Below are 18,679 nucleotides of genomic sequence, written 5' to 3' on the forward strand. Positions count from 1 at the left end.
GAAATCCTTTCTGTGTATCGTAAGCTCCACTGTGCTGCCATTAGCTGTTTGGTCTTTTGCCAAATCACCTTCCTAATGATGATGGGGGGGGCAGAATGACCTCAATCCAGCTGGTTTGTGGAGATATTAGTGAATTAAAGCGGATGTTGGCCTGTCTGGACACACACACACACACACACACACACACACACTTTTGCAATGCTATAATTTTTTGTTCCTTCATTGGAGGCATTCATTGTCTGATTCATTTCCTTTTCAACCCCATTTTATTTAAGGTAAAGGTGGCTGTAATTTACGGTTTCCGTCCTTGAGGGGACACTTGGCCCTCATAAGTGTGGAAACACACACACACACAGCTGTGCTATAGATGATGAAAAGGAGATAATGGACCCGGATGCTCAGTGACAGCGGCTTTGTACTCAGCCGTCAGGCGGCCACGACAGGCGAAATGTTCCTCCTCTCAGTCAGTCCAGTGAGGTCCAGCGCTTAAAGCTCCAAGCTGGAGATAAATCCTTGTTAACATGCAATGGGGGTTGTTCTTTTAGCGTAGTGTGTTTTTTTTTTTTTTATTGCTTTCATAAATATTCCTTTTTGCTTCGATAAATCAGCTGCAGCTGTAGTTTTATGCTGAAAGATGAATAGAACGTCTGCAGCAGAAAGACGTCTTTTTTTCTTGGCAGAGAGAGAAAGAGGAGACTCTTGTCTAAAGTCCAGACCACCGTCGTGTATCTATTTCCGGAGCGTGAGTGGTTTGCGTTTTTTTGGTGATCTTGCAATCACAAAAAAGACAACAAGCCAAATAAAAGCACCGACGAAACTGTAAGAATCGTCTGTGAGAAGTCGCTCTGTTGGTGTGTTCGGGGCGTAAATGTCGCTGCTACGCCGTCGTCTGCGTTTGTCTGACAAACGTTAACCTTTATGAGTTCAGTGCAGAGGTCTTATCCGCATCACGGGAGACGATTTGAAGTAAATCTGTGATTGGCCCCCCCGTGACATCGCTAAAGGCTCAGCGTTGCCTGCAGCCCCCCCGTTACCTGGAAAGTACGCAGGGCGTCTACGTTCCTAACGTGGCCCCCCCGGCTGTGCTGAGGGAACAAGACCACGGGGGCCCTTTCGTGATCCGTGGGAGAGACGGCAGCCTCTGTAAATGTCCCCCCACCACCCTCCCCCAGCAGAACGGTGCGTGAGAAAAGGTTAAGCTGGCACGACCTTGAGACGAGCAGCGAAACCGCTGCACGCTCGCTGAGGCGCCGCGGCGGCCTTTTCTGCTCCTGTGGTTTTGGGGCGTTCGGGGGCTCGAGAACAAGGAGGAAAAATGAGTCTAGAAAACCAGGCGTTGTTCTCGGAAAGATGACGGGCTGGTTTGGCAACGTGGTCTCCAACTAGATCGGTATTTTATATTGTTAAATTTGTAAGAAGAAGGGCTCGATGGTGATTTCAATAAAATGGTGTTAATCCAACAAATCTTGTGTTGTACGTTTTCATTGTTTGTTTGATAAAACATCAGAAATTTTTTTTTTTTAAAAAGTCCACTGCTTGTTATTTTACAGTTGACACTGTAGGGACACTTATCAGTACCAGTCACATGTTTGAATACACGTCCTCTTTGGATTAAATTAGAAAATGTGTTACAACTTTTTACTGTAAATCCCAGTAAAAATTGTTCCTTTGCTCATTATCTCTGTGGGGTGTATGATATCTTTACATTAATCACAGAAATCTGTGTATGAAGACGCGGCGAGTTTATTTGTAGGCAACATTGAAAAGGGTTTAAATACAGCCTCAATTATTACTGTCAGTCACCAATTAATGCAGAGGTTATAAATCTGTCTGGGTCTGTTTCCGCCACTTGTTGCTTTTTCCGTCTCAGGCTGTACATTCACTTCTGTGTGTGTGTGTGTGTGTGTGTTTGTGTGAGTAATACCATTACCGCCGCTCTGATTCCCCTGATTTGATCAACGGTAGCTCCTGGGTTTCATATTCCCGGCTCTAATGGCAGCGAGCATCAAAGACCGCTAAAGAAAACACTGGACGTTCCTTGTTTGTCACACATCCTGTCTGAAGTTAATTCACTTTGCCTGATCCACTCACTCACACACACACACACACACACACACACACACACACACACAGAGTGCTCTGTCTGGAAGCCTCACCGTGATTCAGAGGAAACTTGCGTTTTAACGCATTTCGTGTTGAAAAGTTATAAAGTAATACTTATTCTCTATTTACACTAGATCATCCCCAGTGGAAATACTTGCTCATATTTGGATTGGAATATACTTCTTATTATCATATTCGCCGTGCAGCATGTTTCTGTATTTAGGTGGAAATGCACTCGCATGTTTGAGGAAAGATTGCAACATCGACATGTTGTGGTTGTGGTGACCACATTTGTTCTTTATTTTGTAACTCCCCCAACCCCCCCCCCCCCCCCCCCCCCACGCTCTGTGAATGTGTATGTATGTGTCTGATCGCGTGGAGCGTTTATTATTCCATCAGCTCCTTCACTGAACTTGGCTCTCATAAGCCTGAGAAAGGTGGCCCACTTACTGGCTGCAGTTCAGCACAGTGAACCTTTTATTTCCCTTTTAGAAAATAAGGCAATGAAAACTTTACAGCTAAGCAATTCATTTTTGAAAGCGCACAGTAAATATAACGTGAGCGAAACAATTAGGCTTGCAGTCGGTTCGAAAGACTGAAAAGCATGTTCATGACCCCTCAATCGTCATTTTACTCATCACCCAGGCTCCTTTTTTTACCCAGCATGCCCTCCTTCAGTCTCCTTCAGCAATAGCACACATGTTTAAGACGTGCCGCATCGCTCGAACAGATCAGTGGGGAAAGTTGTGCGAGACGACAGAACAAACTGTCTCAACGTGCTTTGACAGTATGTGCATTCTGTGTAAGAGGTCACGTTGTTTAATGCATGAGCAGGTGTCTTTCATCTGTGTTTGTAAGTCTTTTTTTGAGTCACTTCACACACATGCACACACACACACACGATGGCGCTGCTATAGGAAGTGGTCGTGCGTCTGTGTGTTTCCTGTCCATGTCTTTAGCAGTGCGCCGTGGAGCATTTCGTCGGCTGCAGACATGACAGGAAATACTCCTCAGCATCGGTGAGTTAGAAGCTCGTTGGACGAATAACACGCGTGCTTCCTGTGACCTGGAAGGTGTCGTTTGCTCTTGTAGGTGTTTGTCTGGGCTGGTTTTTCCAGCAGAGAGTGGCACACTTAGTTTTGTTTGAGTGGTTTGAAGAGACTCAATCTCTGCAGATTTTCTACCTATTTACTCTATTTAACGGTATTCATCGTGATGTCCATGAACTGTAAGGTTGCATCATGCTGCTTTCTTGGTCTTTCTTGGAATTAAAAAACTGGCCGCAGAAACAAGGCACGGCAAATCCTCGCTTCAGCTCACTGCCGTGGTAGTTTTTAATCAGTTTCTCATCAATAACTGTACTTGCAGCTTCCAGGAAGTGGTTAACCTGGATGGCTCACAGCGCTCGAATGAGTCGGCAACCCATGCTCGTCCTTTTCTGTCCCATTTCGCATCAGTTATTGAGGTAAACATGGAGGAAGTAGCCTCTTCTCACGCAGGTTCCCTTTGAATCAGACCGATGCTCCCTTTTGAATGTTTGCCGCATCAAACTACCTCCACATCTTATTTGCTGATGTATACAGTACAAAGTAAAAGACGTTTCTGGCTCCTCTTTACTAACAATCTCTCTCTCTCTCCTCACCCAGGACGTTTACCGCTGCCGAAGGATGACAATAATAATGCTAGCGATGACGACGATGGGAGGAGGCTACGGCCGAAGGGGCAGCCCTCGCTAGAACCCCCCCCCCCCCCCCCACCCGGCTTCAACCCCTCGCCCCCACCATAACATCCTCTCCTGCCGTCCCCTCCCCTCCCGCGACATGGCCAACCACCTGGAGCTGATCCAGGAGCTGCAGCAGCTGGACAAAGTGCCCAGCCTGGAGAGGCTGCGGGCGGCCCAGAAGCGGCGTACCCAGCAGCTGAAGCGATGGGCCGTGTACGAGAAGGAGATGCAGAGCAGGAGGCGGAAGGCCGACAAGAAGGGACGCGGCGGCGGCAACCTGCAGCCCGCGGGGCCCAAGAGGCACGTGTCGTTCGCCGCCAGCGTGGCTCTTCTGGAGGCGTCGGCCAGGAACGACCCGGATGAAGGTAGGGGCCAGTTTGGAAGTTGGAAGTAGAGTTGTTCTCATCGTAACGAGGCAACGCGCTGGAGATATGTGCCGGGGTTTTGTGTCAAAGCTCAGAGTCGAACCCAGCGCAAAGCTCAGTGAGGCCACGTTTGAATAATTACTCTAATTTCAGCCTCACCTTGATTCTTCCGGCCGCATATCAAAACGCCAAGGTCAGGGAAAAAGGACTCGGTGGGCCTTGCCCCCCTTAAACTGCCAGTGGAAGCAGCTGAATTTGTTCTGCTAGGAGACTGTTTCTCATTTCGAAATAATAGAGTTGTCACAGTGAGATGAAACTCTGGCAGTCTTTTTAATTAAAATTTCTACGGATGGTGCCCCCCCCCCCCCCCCCCCCCCTGTTTGGAGATAATAATTGTTTTCCCCCCAGTACAAACGGTCCCACGATGCTGTGGCAGTGCTAACAGTGAGCCAGCGATGCAGGAATGATAGCAGGATCCTTATCACTTCCATACGACACCTAATTTAACTTCGCTTTAACTTTAAAATTAGATTGGGATTTTCTTTTTTCATATCATATTCCGCCCGCGGATGTGCTACTGTACATTCTGTTGGTGCAAGCTGTCGTTGCAGATATGGGGAAAATCAGCCATAAGGCTGATGTACAATGATTCCCAGGGAGCAGACGCTGCACCGCGTATACACACACACACACACACACACACACACATTCAGAGGCTCGCTTGGGATTTTTTTTGTCTTGTGTAACCTAAATAAAGATCTGATGAAACCAGCAGGAGAGAAAAGGATATCACCTTTTTCGAGGGGGATGGAGGCTGTTTCTTTGTTTCTATTCTTGCTCAATCGGCTGCCGCCTCATTAGTGGCGGTGGTGGTGGTGTGTGAGAGATTTTGGAAAGGGTTGGAATAGCATTGAAAGGGGTTTTTGTCTTACGTTGCTGTGCAGAGTTTTGTTCTCAGAAAGTCTGCTGAGCCAATTAGACCTTGAACCAGGATGTTGTTGATGTTTGAAGAAACCACCTCCGAGGTGTCCAAAGACCTGCAAACACTTGCAGATTTAATGTCAGTTTCAGGAATCATCATAAATACATTCCATGTGCTCACGTTTATGTGTAGTCGACACTTTGTACCCGCTTTATATTTTAGCATTACCATGACTTCTTATGACATCACACATTGTATTTCAGTATGTGGCTAACATCAATTTCACTCCATTATCAGTCACACGACTTTTAAAGAGGCCGCCGGTTGCTGACTCTCATACCTGTGAAGCATTTGATGTGATGTCCACGCGTGACGTGTAAATCCGTCTGTGTGTAGCGGTGGCCGACCTCCCTGCTTCGGTTGGAGCCCACCGTGCTGCTTAAGGAGGGTGGGTGTGGGGGGGGGGGGGGCATGACAGCGCCGTGACTGCACGCTGCTCACAGGCTCCTCTACAACGGTATTGTGCCACATGTGTTGTTGGTTCTCTTGTGCAGCCAAGAGAAAGTAGAGAAGGAAATTGAGTCGTGGCATCTTAGAAATACCGGACGTCGGCACTGACATTTACGCCAAGATTGATTTTTATAAATTAAACACATCATTTAGACCCTTCATTTGCTAGAGCTGCCACCAGCGAAGCCACTACGAGCAGGTTTGCAGGTTGTCGATGTGCTTTAGGAGTAAAAGGAGCCAACTGGCCCCTCTTCTTTAAGCAAGAGAAAGGTTGATGGGGAGGAGTAAAGAAAACAGCGGCGAGGGAGCCTGAGATTGACTTTGACCCGAGGTCGACTCGGACACAATAAGATGAGAGGTCGGATTGGCAGGAATGACCTCTGCTCACTCCCAGCTCCGTCGAGATGTTTCCTTTTGATTCTCTCTCTGCTCTCTCCCCTGCTTGGGGTCACTGCGCCGACTGGAGGGCGTGTGCACCGAGAAGTGTGTGTGTGTGTGTGTGTGTGTGTGTGTGTGTGTGTGTTTATTGGAAGGAGCGTTTACTGTTCTGGTATTTTGAAGGCTCTGCTGTGTACATGCTTGTTTCTAAGTGAGCGCTTTTGTTTTTGTGTGTGTGCGTGTGTGTGGGTGTTGTGTTGCCTCCCTGAACTACAACGTCTCTGTAATTATAACGTCATAGCTTGAGGCTGCAGCATCAGCCCTCCCTCCCCCAGGAGACGCAGTTACGTAGCAGAGGAGCCGAGGACGCAATGTGTGTACTCGGGCTGAAGATGTGTTGTGGGGGTTTCAGTGACGAGGGTTGATGGAGCACCTCCATGTCTCTCTCTGACTATTGAGACCGATGGATTTTCTTCTGTCTAGAGAATCACTATCCTGGAGAGAAGCACACACACACACACACACACACACACACAGTGTGGACTGAGCTTACATTTCTTCTTTAACACTGCTGTGCTATTTGAGGACATAACTCCTTCAGTGACATCTGAGTGATTTGATTAAGTTCTACAATCAACAGTTGAGTTCATATTTATGGCAACTGGCATTGATTGATGAGCATGAACTAATATCCAGATTGACCGGCGATGCTGCTCGGTATTAATAATTAAAGCGCTGCATTAGGTGAGGTAAATGTGCGCACGTGGTGATGATACCCGACTGACTGTGGTCAAGTGGGGGAAAGTAACACGGTGACAACGGCTTTTTCAAAATGTCCTTGAGTAAAAACAGCCCGGCCTCTGCTGCTGTGGATCGATCGCACACACACGGGGGCCTCGACAGCTTCACACCGCCTGGTTTTTAATGTTCTAATCGATTTGTACAACTTGTGTGCTTCTCTCTTCATTTTGATCTTTTCAGAATCATTACATTTTCTATCTTGATTGCTTAGAATTCACACTTGTATTTCGTGTACAAAACAGCAAACCAGCGTGAGCTAAGAGACTTGAATTTATTACTTTTTATGTTGAACATCGTCAACTTCATTTTGGTATTTGATGGTACAGCGTCCTTCATCAGGCATTTAGTTTAGCAATAATTTATTAATCAGCCACCTGCCGATCGGCTGAACTTTTGGAGTTTCTAGTTTTACATTTTTTGGCTGCTGCTGTGAGCTGACATTTCTTATCAGCACACTATTCGTTCTTATTATGAGTTCAACCTAAATGTCTAAAATTATTATTTATTAAAAGTATGAAATGACACATCACCTGAAACACTGACTGCTGCACAGAACTGCGCCTCTATTCTTTAATAAAATCGTTTATGATTGAGATCTTTACGATTTTAAGTGTGATAATATATATATATATATATATATATATATATAGGTGTTTTTTAATCTCTTTAATCCCTGAACTCAGTTATTCTACACTTTTTTAGCCTTATAGTTTACTCTTGGCTCTCCACCTTTTTCACAACTAGATTTAAGGATCTCCAGCAGCAACTATCTCCTCGTGGAAAGAGAGTTCTCGAATTGTTTTTTTCTCCTTTTTCCGCTTTTTTTGTGAGGTCTCGGAGGAGCTTTTGACTTCTCCTGCTGTCTTATTAGAAATGTTAGGCCTTCCCCTTGGAGGCCGTATGCAGATCGACTGCTCCCGGGCGTATGGTAGCAACACAGTGGCATTAAAGAGGCACACAAGAGCAAAGGGGAAAGACGACGAGTGACACACGCACAAAAAAAAAGACACAAATCTACAAAAGTATTTGCATAAGAATATACTTAAATGAAAAGTGCTTCTCATCCAGAATCAGGTCGTTCAGAATAATGTATATTATATTATAGTAATATGTTCACGGTATTCATGTTTGAGGTAGGTACCAGTGGAGCTTATTTTGAATGATTATTGATTGCGGCATTAAGTATCTTTTCAGAGTTGTTCAGTGTTTAGTTTTTTAATCATCTGGACACACGCAGAGATGCGATCAACTCTGTTGTGCACAAGTTCTTTTGAAGAAGCCACTTATTTATTCCCGATTTCAAGCATGAGGTGTTTTCGCTCACCAATAACCAGCGCTCTGTAAGAGGAGGTTGTTTACTCGCACGCTTGGCTAAGCTGATGTGACCTCTGACCTTTGACAACTGTAGTGTAAGCTCTCCTGTCGCTCCATCGCATCTGTGCAGTAACTCGATGCAACAACAACAATTTGCATGTAAAACTTATCTGGCGCTGAAACAATTAGTTGATTATTCAGTTTTCGTGACCTCATCATGTAAGTTATTTCTCCAGCTAAAATGTCAAAGATTGAATGCATTTTGTCATATAGGCTTACTGTTTTTTATATTTATTTGTGCCTTTAGTACCGTTTTACATATACAAATAAAATGCATGATAATATACATAATGTGCATATAACCACTGACGGACGGATTTTGCTGATGAAGTTTAATAGTTGATAGTTTGCTGTGAGCTCAGATGGGCTCTGAGATATGAGACTGAAGATGACTGCAACCGTTTTTTTTTTTACCACCGCTGCGTCTTTCCTGGTGACAAAATTAAGCTGCTTCACTCGGGGCTAAATCATCACATTTTCGCTTAGACAGTTGATTACTTAAGTGGGATCTGAAGGACCATGACGGGGTCCAGAACCACACATAAAATGTGTCCTTGGTGGGCGGCGTCTATTGAATCATGCGGTGACAAGGAGGGCTGGTTTCTAAAGGCGCCGCTGCTAGTATTGATATTCGTGTGTCAATTCTTCCCTCTCTTTGTGATCAGGGCTGTTTTCAGGCACCCATTCCGGTCAACAGCACTCCCTTTCTCTCCTCTCGCCCCATTGCGTCTTTGCTGTCTCCTCGCCGCCTCAGCAGACGGGACCGACTCTCAAATAATCATTTGGAATAAAAATGTTTTTTTTAAAAGAGCGATTGGCTGGACGAAGTATGAACAAGTGTAAATGTTGGAGATGAGTTCGAGGTTGCTGTAGTCGGTGGTCGGAGCGGCTGCACTTGTCTGTGGAGTTGTCAGTTTTTTTGTATTCTTTTTGCTTCATAATCTCTCACACAACAACAGAAGGTCATTTATCGAAAGCCGGCGCGTCATTGACCATATCTGCTTCACTGTCTTCCTTGTCTTCCCTTTTATGTCCGTGTCTTTTCTCTTTTTTTTTCTTTCTCTCCGGATTGCTCGCCTAAAGCCAGATTGTTATCGTCATTACTCACCATGGTTCTTGGTGAATTGTTCCGTGGTCTCCGAGACGTCCCCACTCTCCTCGCCTTCTTCACGTCAGTGAAATATCCTAGGAGAGCCCCGACTCTCAAGTTAACTCCCATTTCCATGGTAACTGAGGCTGACAGAGAGAGCCATGGCCCACAGCTGCTCGGCTGCAAAGGCACAAATTGTGCATCATCATTGCTGCACGGGATCGTGTGCGGGAGACGGTGGATGTGCCTGCGAGTTTATGTAGAGAAAAATAGGATATCATATTAATATCTAGATGCATATTTGGATTTCAGAAAATAATGGAAAATTCAGGGTCGATGCGCTCCATAAATGGATGAACGGGTTTCTTCATTTGATGTCCTTTTTGCGAAACAACCGCCTTTTGGGAAACTGATCGTTCTGCCTTTTTGATCGTAATTGAAGGCGTTGGAGGCATTCTGACTTCAACCCCCCCCCCCCACACACACACACACACACACCACCACTGTTTGTAAACCAGCTCACATCGAGCAGGGCCTCTCCACCTGCCCCCAAACCTCCCCAACTCATAGTGAACGGAAAGCCCCCTACCATAGAGTAAATCTTAAAATAGGATTATGGATTATCCAACAAGGATTAGACCTCGCCAAACCAGGGCAGAACGTTTCATGAACAGCTGATGTTAAACCAGAGAAACAGTCAGGGACCTTTTTTTAATTATATGTGATGAAACTGCAGAAACACTTGTGGACTGAGAGGATGAATGCAATGGAGTGAGAGCACATTTTGACTAACTGGAGAGAAAACAACTGCCCTCGAGTTATTTTGAAATGGGATTTGACAAATGGTCTGATTAAACCCCGGGAGACAATTAAGGCATATATTACTTCTGTTACCTTTCTATTTTAATAGCCAAACACACATAGATTTGATGCGGTAGTTAAACTCAGGGTCAGAAAGAAGATTAAACGCTAGACTCGGGGTTTGATAAAATACCAATAATAACCTTACCCGAGTATTTGCCGTCTTTGCCAGATAACCCTGGAGCTATCAAATCCAAACGGAGGCAGTGGAGTGCAGCTGAGCCGGGATGAGCAAATTACAACTGCTGCAGCTGCCTCAGGGGTTGTCGGTAAAAGCAGGAAACCTTGTATAAGCCCCAGATACCCTCCATTGAACAATTTTAGAAATGACTAACAAGGCACATTAGAAGAAGTAACAGTCGTCTCTGGAGAATTGATTCAATTTGGGTTTTTTTTTTAAAGAGAAAGGTTTCTGAAATTAAATTTGGAGGTTCAAAATGAACGACTATTGATTTGGCATTGCACATTTATGACGTAATACATCTACAGTGAGCGTTAAGAGGACATGTCAGAATCGATGCAGCAGAACCAGCAGTGTACATTCTTTGCATTCCGTGCATTCTTCACATTTGTCAAAACCTTCGTCCATTACAACGCAGCTCCACTGCAGACTTTCCAAGTGGAGATTCGGGTGTGTGGTTCTTTTATTTTATTTTCCTGGAGTGGAGTCTTCATGTTGGGTTTGAGCTCTATGTTCTATTTGCTATTGAAATTGACCTCCCTCCGTCTCAGTTACTCCCCCGCTGGCCGTCTTAATCACTGTTTATTCCCCCCCCCCTCGTTCACTGTAATCGCTTTAAGCCGGCCATCTCGATGCCCTTTTTGTACGCATTTTGGAACTAATTGGGTGGAGCACTGTTGCTTAATCCAGAGTATTACTGAGACAAACAATGCGGACGCTTGTCTCCACACTTTATGCTGCACGTTTTTATTTATTTTGCTTGAAAATCATAAGCGTGTACAGACTTGAACATTCATTGTGAAATTGTATCCAGGTTAACAAATTGTAAAAGTATAACGAATTTACTGATAATTCCAATAATCCTGTTTGATATAAAATAACAAGCAGGCTGTAATAAGCAGTTGAAACTCACTTATAGGCAGATTTCGACAAAGGGGAAATGTATTAAAGCGTTGTTGTTCTTTTAAGGTATTTTTGGTTTCTCTACCTGACGTGACTCTGCACTGATGTGACTCATTATGAAGCCTGGATTGGTTCCTAGTCTCAGCACCTTGTAAATGTCTACGACAGACGGGGACAGTGTGAGACGTGAGCCTTTAGATCACAGCGGAAACAAAATGCAACCTCATGGAGCTGTAAGCGTTGGGTCTTGTACAATCACATTGGTCTCAACTACTACAAATGGTTTATGGGTAAAACTTATATTTACATGTCCGGGGATTGTACAGATACAGCCAATTCATTTTGAGATGCGTTAGAAGCATTTCTTCTTTGTTGCAGTGTCAGGTGACACAGCATTAACAACACCAGTTATTTTTATCCAAATCACACTAAAAGGTGGACACAAAATCCGAGTAGCATGTAGAGAGCTTCCTGTCATTGTTCTCTGAATGAACAGCTGGGGACATACGATGCAGGGTGAGTGGCCTTATACGGTGTTATCGGCACGTTCCTTGTGCCAATTCTCATAAACGCACTCGTTTTAATCACAGATTGCTTTTATTGTGTTGACGCTGTCCTCCACAGTTATCTGAAGTTACAAGTTTGCACTAACAACTAACAAAGCAAGTGAATTTCAACAATAAAAATGCTCTTGCACCACGCCAAATATCTTACTTTATTACCATCAAAGAAGAGCTTATTAACATTGGTATTGTCTGTTTGTTACATCAGTAAATCTGTCTTTCTTTTAGAGCGAGTTCCCATCGTCTCTCCAAATTCGAGAGCCGAGCTCATTGGAGCACGTTGTGTTTATTCTGATTCGGCGTTAATTTGCTCGCAGTGACCCAGAGAAAACCCGCTGCGTCCCAGTACTTCCTCCTGCCTTCCGCACTGCAGCCCTGCAGACTGCGACTGTTAAAGCAGTGCAACATACAATTAAAGTCCCTTAATAGCTCATCATGCGAAGGATAATTATAACACACAGCGGAATGCTAATTATATCAATGATCTTCCCTCCTAACGTCCCACTAAAACCAATGTCATGTAGCTGCGTCTTATGCCGGTGACAAGTGGCCTACTTTCTGCTCCGCCGACAGGAAAAGCAAACGCTCCCTCGCCGGCGGATTGTTTGGAACATAATTGTGTTTTTCTCTGCACGGTTTCATGTGTTTTGCGCCATTCGACTGTTCAAAAGAATAAAATGTTTCATTTGTGGGAAGTGATGCACACTTCTGATTATGCGTGATACATTTGTGGGGAATTTTTTGATAAACGAATGAGAAGAGGGTCGCGGCGCGACAATTAGCTCAGTAGCGCGAGCTGAGTGAGAGAGAACAAAGAAGAGAGCGACCTCTGGATCGTTCATGTGTCTCCAGACTGAAAAAGAGAACAATCCTGCTGTGAATCATCAGATATCATTAACGTAAAGTAACTGAGACTATTCATTTAATGCCGATTTATGATTTCCTCTCTTTATTTTCAGAACGGCATGGAAATCAATGCTATTGTTAGCAATCTATGCTGAAAGGCTCTAACTGGAACACAAACGTAACAACATCATGCGTCCACATTTTCAAGTGTTTTGAAGAGCAACACTGCTTAAAGTTACCTGTCTTTGTAAGACTGGATATTTGTTTAGTCAATGATGCCAAAAATGACTTCATCCTCTTGAAAAAATCCTATTTCAAATCTCAGTTCATCTTTTAATCCGACAAACTCGCTGGGAGCAGCTTGAAGGGGGAACACCCGAGTCCATGGATTTACTTTGACCCATTTTGAAATGTTTTATAGTAACTGAGTGAGATGGATTATAAAACACTAGTGACATTATAGGTAACATACATAAGCTTGTTTAATAGATGTGTACCGGCTGACCTGTGAGATTTAAGGGATTCTTTGGCAGCTTTTACTGCTGTGCAACAAATATTTGTCCCTTTGGGACAGCAAAGGGTTTCCCCTAATTATACTCATTAAAATGAATCCTGGAATGAACTCTGGTAGATTCTCATCCATGTAGCTGCAGACCCCAGTTTATTGTACTTGTACCAGCAACTCAATTTCACATGGCGAGCTGATGTGATTTATGATAACTATGTTTAAGCGGTCTGATGGATGACAGCACAAACTGCTCTTTTTTTTTTTAAAAGGCCAATTATTTTAAAATTCAATCTCTGAATTTCCCACAATGGTTCAACTTCTTTCATTTTACTGCTCGAGCTCAACTTCCCGAAGGCATTTTAAGGCTGAAATCAGCTGAATGATGTGACCCATCAGTTCCAATAGAACATGCAAACGCATCGCTACACACAGATGAATAAACAGTGGAGGTTAAACAAATGGCTTTGTTTGATTTGGCGGCAGGGACACAGATCAGAGGCTCGTGCCGGATTGTGGGAATGTTCTGTCCGCTAAGGATCCTGATCACGATCATTGTAGAACATCGTGGTATTGATTGATCGAATCGTCGTGGCAGATCGCTTTCGAAGTGAATGTTCAACAAGTGTCCAGCAAAGTGAGCGATCTCCACGTGCCTCTTTGTTAGGAAACAAGGAGCGTCGCATACTTTTACTTGTGAGTGAAGGAAAGCTCAAAAATGCAAATAAAACCATGACAAAGCATTTGTTTTTTTTTGTAAAATGCAGAGCCTTTTAAATGTTAATTCAGAAGGAGGAAAAATGATTGTAGCACAAGTGGCTCCTCTCACAATAACCTTCATTTTAAAAAGAAAAAGGGCGGAGTTTGCATCAACAAAGCCTTCCTGAAAAAACTGCACTTCAATTTACAGTCTTCTGTGGCCTAATTCGACCCCAGACGTACACCCGGCTCACACGCAGGGTTTCTCGTATCAACTGTATTATTTACAGATGCTTAAAAGTACCTAAACAGTATTATTCACACTGGATCACTTGGCTGCAAACAACTACATTTTCAGAAGATGATCAAGCCAGTGACCTTTTAAGATGCTTTAGCCCCTGTGCTGCAGAAAAGAGGCTTTACGTTGTTATTAGGAGCAGACAACCATAGAACTTGGGCAAATATACTGGTGTTCTTGATATGCACGCACCCGGCTCCACTCCAGAGGCACGCGTTACTGTTGTGAATAACTTCTTATCAACGATCAGAGTTCAGGAAGCGTTTGACCGAAATATCTTTACAGTCAAAGTTCATTCGCTTGGGATTTGGTTCCATCTCCAACACACACACACACACATATATTATTGTCTAGGTACAGCGAGATAACAGGAAGGAAGGGTGCGTCTCTCTTCATGCGCTGTTTGTTGATACATCTTTTATCTTTTGGGAAGCATCTCGTCCAGATCCATCTCCTCCCTCCATGGGAATTTAGGGGGCCTGCCCAGGAAGGCCTGCAGGAGATTTCTGCAGTCTCGTGTTTGTCACTTCAGTCAGTCACTTTGTGGCAGCAGATAATCACCATGGTGACCCCTTCGATGTAACTGATTCCTTTTTTAAAGATCTTTGTGTCATTTTGTGTGTGCGTTTGCTCTGCAGACAGATTGGGATCACATTCATGGTTTGTGTCGCCAGCTCCAAATCTATTTTGCTTCTTTTTTTTTTTTCACTGCCTCTCTTTGTACCAGTGTATCTGTCTGTGTGATGTATAACAACATTTCATCCCAGGCACTTCCCTGTCAGGGTTTGAATGGTAAATTCTCTGTGATCCCTCTTCCTTTTATCACGACACTCTTGTGCCGCGGGTGAGATAAAAGTAAAGAACGCTCATTTTTGACCGCCGTTGATCATTAAGTCAGAGTCTATGTGCCGCTAATGAGACATGCAGCATGAAAAATAATGTAATCCGTGCATGAAATTGGACTTTTGCTTTTGAAGGAAGTAAATCACCTGTGAAAATCTGTTAATTTATCAAAATGAACACTAGCAAATTGAGCAAATTCTGTCACTTTGCTTTGAAATATCGACGACTGGATTGATTGGCGTGAAATGGTGGATATCTCATTAAATCTCCAAACGAAAAGGAACTGACTGCATTGAGTGATGATGTATCGTCTGAAGAGCGCAGACACCTCTGTTTGCTGCTGTTTGTGACATCCTCTGCTCGCTCTCCATTCCATCGAGGTCATTTGTGTGCGTCGCTGTACGACTCGTTAATCGAGGCCGTCCTCGCGTCACGGCGCCCGTATTTGGATTCGCATGCCGCCTTCGTGTAGTTGCACGAGCATCAGCACCTTAGTGAACAAATCTCCGTTTCAATCAGGTCTCTCTTATCTTCAGACACATCACACAACTCAACCAACGCACGGGCGCAACGCTCGGCCGCAGAGGAAAATCAATCCAGCACCGATGCACGTTATCATGGAACATATCAAGCCGCGTGGTGGTGAGGGCGCCGCCTTCATGCTCATCTGGTGAATCTCTCTCCAGTTTCTGGCACATGTCGTTATCTTTTTAATTGTATCATTTCCAGGCTGAAGAGTAAGCAGAGCTATCTGACTTCCCCCGACAGACACACCATTAGACACACAGCTGTGCCCTTCCAATTACTCCAAGTGAAAACTAGAAGTCTTCAAACGATTTGTGACTTCTTGTACATTCGGGGGTTCGTTGTTCTGTTTACGAGTTCTGTGATCTATTGGACTTGAGGTTTAACTTCATCTGGAGCCTCACAACCTGTTAGAAAACAGCCTAAAAGTAATAACCGTAGTAAGACACCAACCACTTTTTAAATGTATTTCTCACTTTGATACTGCGTGCACGAATCCAACTATCTTAAATGACTTTATTGTAGTCGACTTTTCTCTGAATGAATCAGATGACGTTCTGCGACGCGCTTGAAAATGATCAGAGACCCTCTCTGGAAAGCCAAACGCGCTACAACAATTGCCTTTAATCCATTGATTTGTCTTTCTCTCTTGTACCTACAGCATAGAGAGGCTATAATAAAGCTTATCTTCTTTGGTTAACTGAGAAAAAAGCACAGCCTGCCGAGTCAGCTTTACCTGAAAAGGTAAATGTAGAGATTCTGAATCCAAACTGATGTAGTGGAGGTAGAATCCTTGACAATGTGTCCACACTGTGTTCTTTTGTACTCGTCATTAGCACGTGCACACGCATGCATGGCTTTAATTATAAATCATCCAGTGGATTAAAGGTTAGACACCCAGATTTAGCAAAAGATTTTTTTAAATCTGTACTGAACTGTTGTTATTACAACACGCAACTCATCGATGTCATAATTCCTTTGTTATAGTGAGTTAAGAAAACCGGTGCAGATAAAAACCAGTTGTGTCAGAATGTTCTGAGGTCTGTTTGCAGCCTCAAATTAGTTTTATGAAATAGTTTTTTATGAAAGGGTTTTTCTCCTCAGCTGAAAAAAAAAGATTACTGTCTTTGTCACTGCAGTCAATACGAGCACATAAAAGTCTTTATTTCAGTGGTCTGTAGAAGTGATGACGATGATGAATCAGACACGGGCCGCACATTCAGAAAGGAACACAGACTCAAGGTCGTAATTTCATCATCTACAAGGAACCAAAATATACGTCTTAATATTTAAGTCGATGTAAGAGTTCGTTTTTTCTTTGTAAAATAAGTTAATGTGAAAAATAGGTCTAAATACTGGGAGTGCATTTGATTCAAAACAGGCTGCCTATGTTACAGCAAACATTACTTTTGGAACTTGCTTTTGTTGGATCTTGGATGTTTCCTTCGGCCTCCTCTGAGCATAAGTAAGTAAATACAAGTTATGCAGTCACTTGTTTTCAGGGAATCTTGTGCTTGATGCATGATAAACACTGTTATTCCAATGCACTTTTCAAGCCAATTCAAACCCAAAAATAAAATCCTCAGGCAGCTCAACAAGAAAGTCCCTTGAAGATTTTGAATACACAAAAAAACTCTCTCAATGTAACTACAAGAAATCCCCTGATGAGGCGGCTTATGTGGGCTTATGCGAGTAATGTCGGCCCTCGTGGTCCCTCAGAGACGTGGTGTCTCTCCACAATGTCCGCGAACAACATCCACTGAGGGGAGCAGAGATGGTGTGCGTCATTTTATTGGATGCAGTCAGACCTCGGGTCCAATTCTCTCTGCACTCGCTGTGATATTTCACTTTAATCTCCCCCTCCCTCAGGGAAGCGGGAGGCTACAGCGACTCGCTTTTGTCCGCCGTCCTTGGCTATAAAAACTCAGCTGAGACGTTTCCGCCGCTGAGCTCCTGTGCGCATTGGTTGTGCTGTTACGAAACATTGTTCCGGCAGAAGACAAACAACTAGTTGGACGTCGACAGCGTTTCATGTCAGAAGCCTAATTGAGGTCTAATAGCTGCAGGATTCAGGGAGTGGGATAATGGAGTTAGACTGGCGACGGCTGCACTTCCATCACTCCATCCATCCTACTTCCATCTACTTTACTGTTGAAAAAGCTCTCCCTCTGCCGCGTTTTGGGGATTGCGCAATGCGTTTCCATAACGACCGACAGCCATTACCGTCAAAACTCTCACTCGGGGGAAACTCTTGCAACACGCAGCCAGCGTGCATTAATATTGACCTGTATAATGGTCGATCTTTATTCATATACATCTTGTTGTCATCACCTCCTTGCCGCAATTCAACAGGCGAAGCAAAGTAAGGAACCCTTGCAGAACTCATGCAGAAGGTGCTGACAGCGGTGCATTATTTAGTTGGTGTTGTGGATGTAGAGAAAGCAAGAAGCTCTTTAGACGGCGCGTGAGGAATGGAGTGCGTCGTGCAATGCTGTATGTGATAATGTGATTTATTCTAAATTACACTCGCCCCCTAAAGTCTCTCCGCACAGCCTCGTCCTACTGACCATCTGACAAAATCACCCGGACCCCGAACGCTAAATGAATCAATTCAGCAGGCTGTGTAATGGCTCGTGTTTTATTTGTGCTTCATGGCCGCAACCGCGACCGCGAGAGTTTGTTCTTATTTGCGACATGTATTTTGTGGGTTTAGGCTCTTAGTGCCAGGTGGTCTACGCTCAGTGCTTTCTCTAAAAGCATCGTGTGTGGATGCACAGCACTAAAAGCTGCTGCTCAGCTAATGTCCTGCGCAGCAGGGCCACAACCAACGGTTGTTCTTTTCTTGATTAATTGGTCAATCATTTTGGTTTTGCAAAATGTGCAAAAATTGCTTCTCCCCGTAGTCCAGAAAGCCAATATGACATCTTTTTAAAATGCTGTTTTGCTTGAATTGTGTCGTTTGTGTATGTGTGTGTTGCCCCTGGACTGTTTTTTAGTGGTTTTCTGTCCGAGACAAACCCGGATGGCAGCTTTGCCAAAAACGGGGCATAACATTGGCGGGGAGAGGACCGCTGCGGGCCACCGCCACTTCCTGCTCACGCCAGCAGGTTTATCCGTCATAGCAGTCGGGCAGCTGTCCCGTGATCGCTGATCTTTTTTTTTTTTGAATTAGGGTCTGGGCAGAGAGTT

At 44.2% G+C, this 18,679-nt stretch overlaps 1 protein-coding gene across 4 annotated transcripts in view; it reads left to right on the top strand.

The window, feature by feature from the left end:
• The window catches only part of ppp1r16b (protein phosphatase 1, regulatory subunit 16B), a 50,460-nt gene that overhangs the window by 13,774 nt on the left and 18,007 nt on the right, over positions 1 to 18,679 (top strand). The window contains exons 1-3 of one of the 4 annotated variants that reach the window (XM_040203952.2): positions 3,069 to 3,122; positions 3,472 to 3,568; positions 3,750 to 4,191. In XM_040203952.2, coding sequence (XP_040059886.2) covers positions 3,924 to 4,191 — 268 coding nt within the window. In that variant the 5' untranslated portion in view covers positions 3,069 to 3,122; positions 3,472 to 3,568; positions 3,750 to 3,923. Of the gene's footprint in view, positions 1 to 3,067; positions 3,123 to 3,471; positions 3,569 to 3,749; positions 4,192 to 18,679 lie in introns of those variants that run through there. The other 3 variants (XM_078091752.1, XM_078091753.1, XM_040203951.2) reach the window with 3 other exon arrangements.

Source organism: Gasterosteus aculeatus, chromosome 17, assembly GCF_964276395.1.
Source record: "Gasterosteus aculeatus chromosome 17, fGasAcu3.hap1.1, whole genome shotgun sequence".
Classification (NCBI taxonomy): Eukaryota; Metazoa; Chordata; class Actinopteri; order Perciformes; family Gasterosteidae; genus Gasterosteus; species Gasterosteus aculeatus.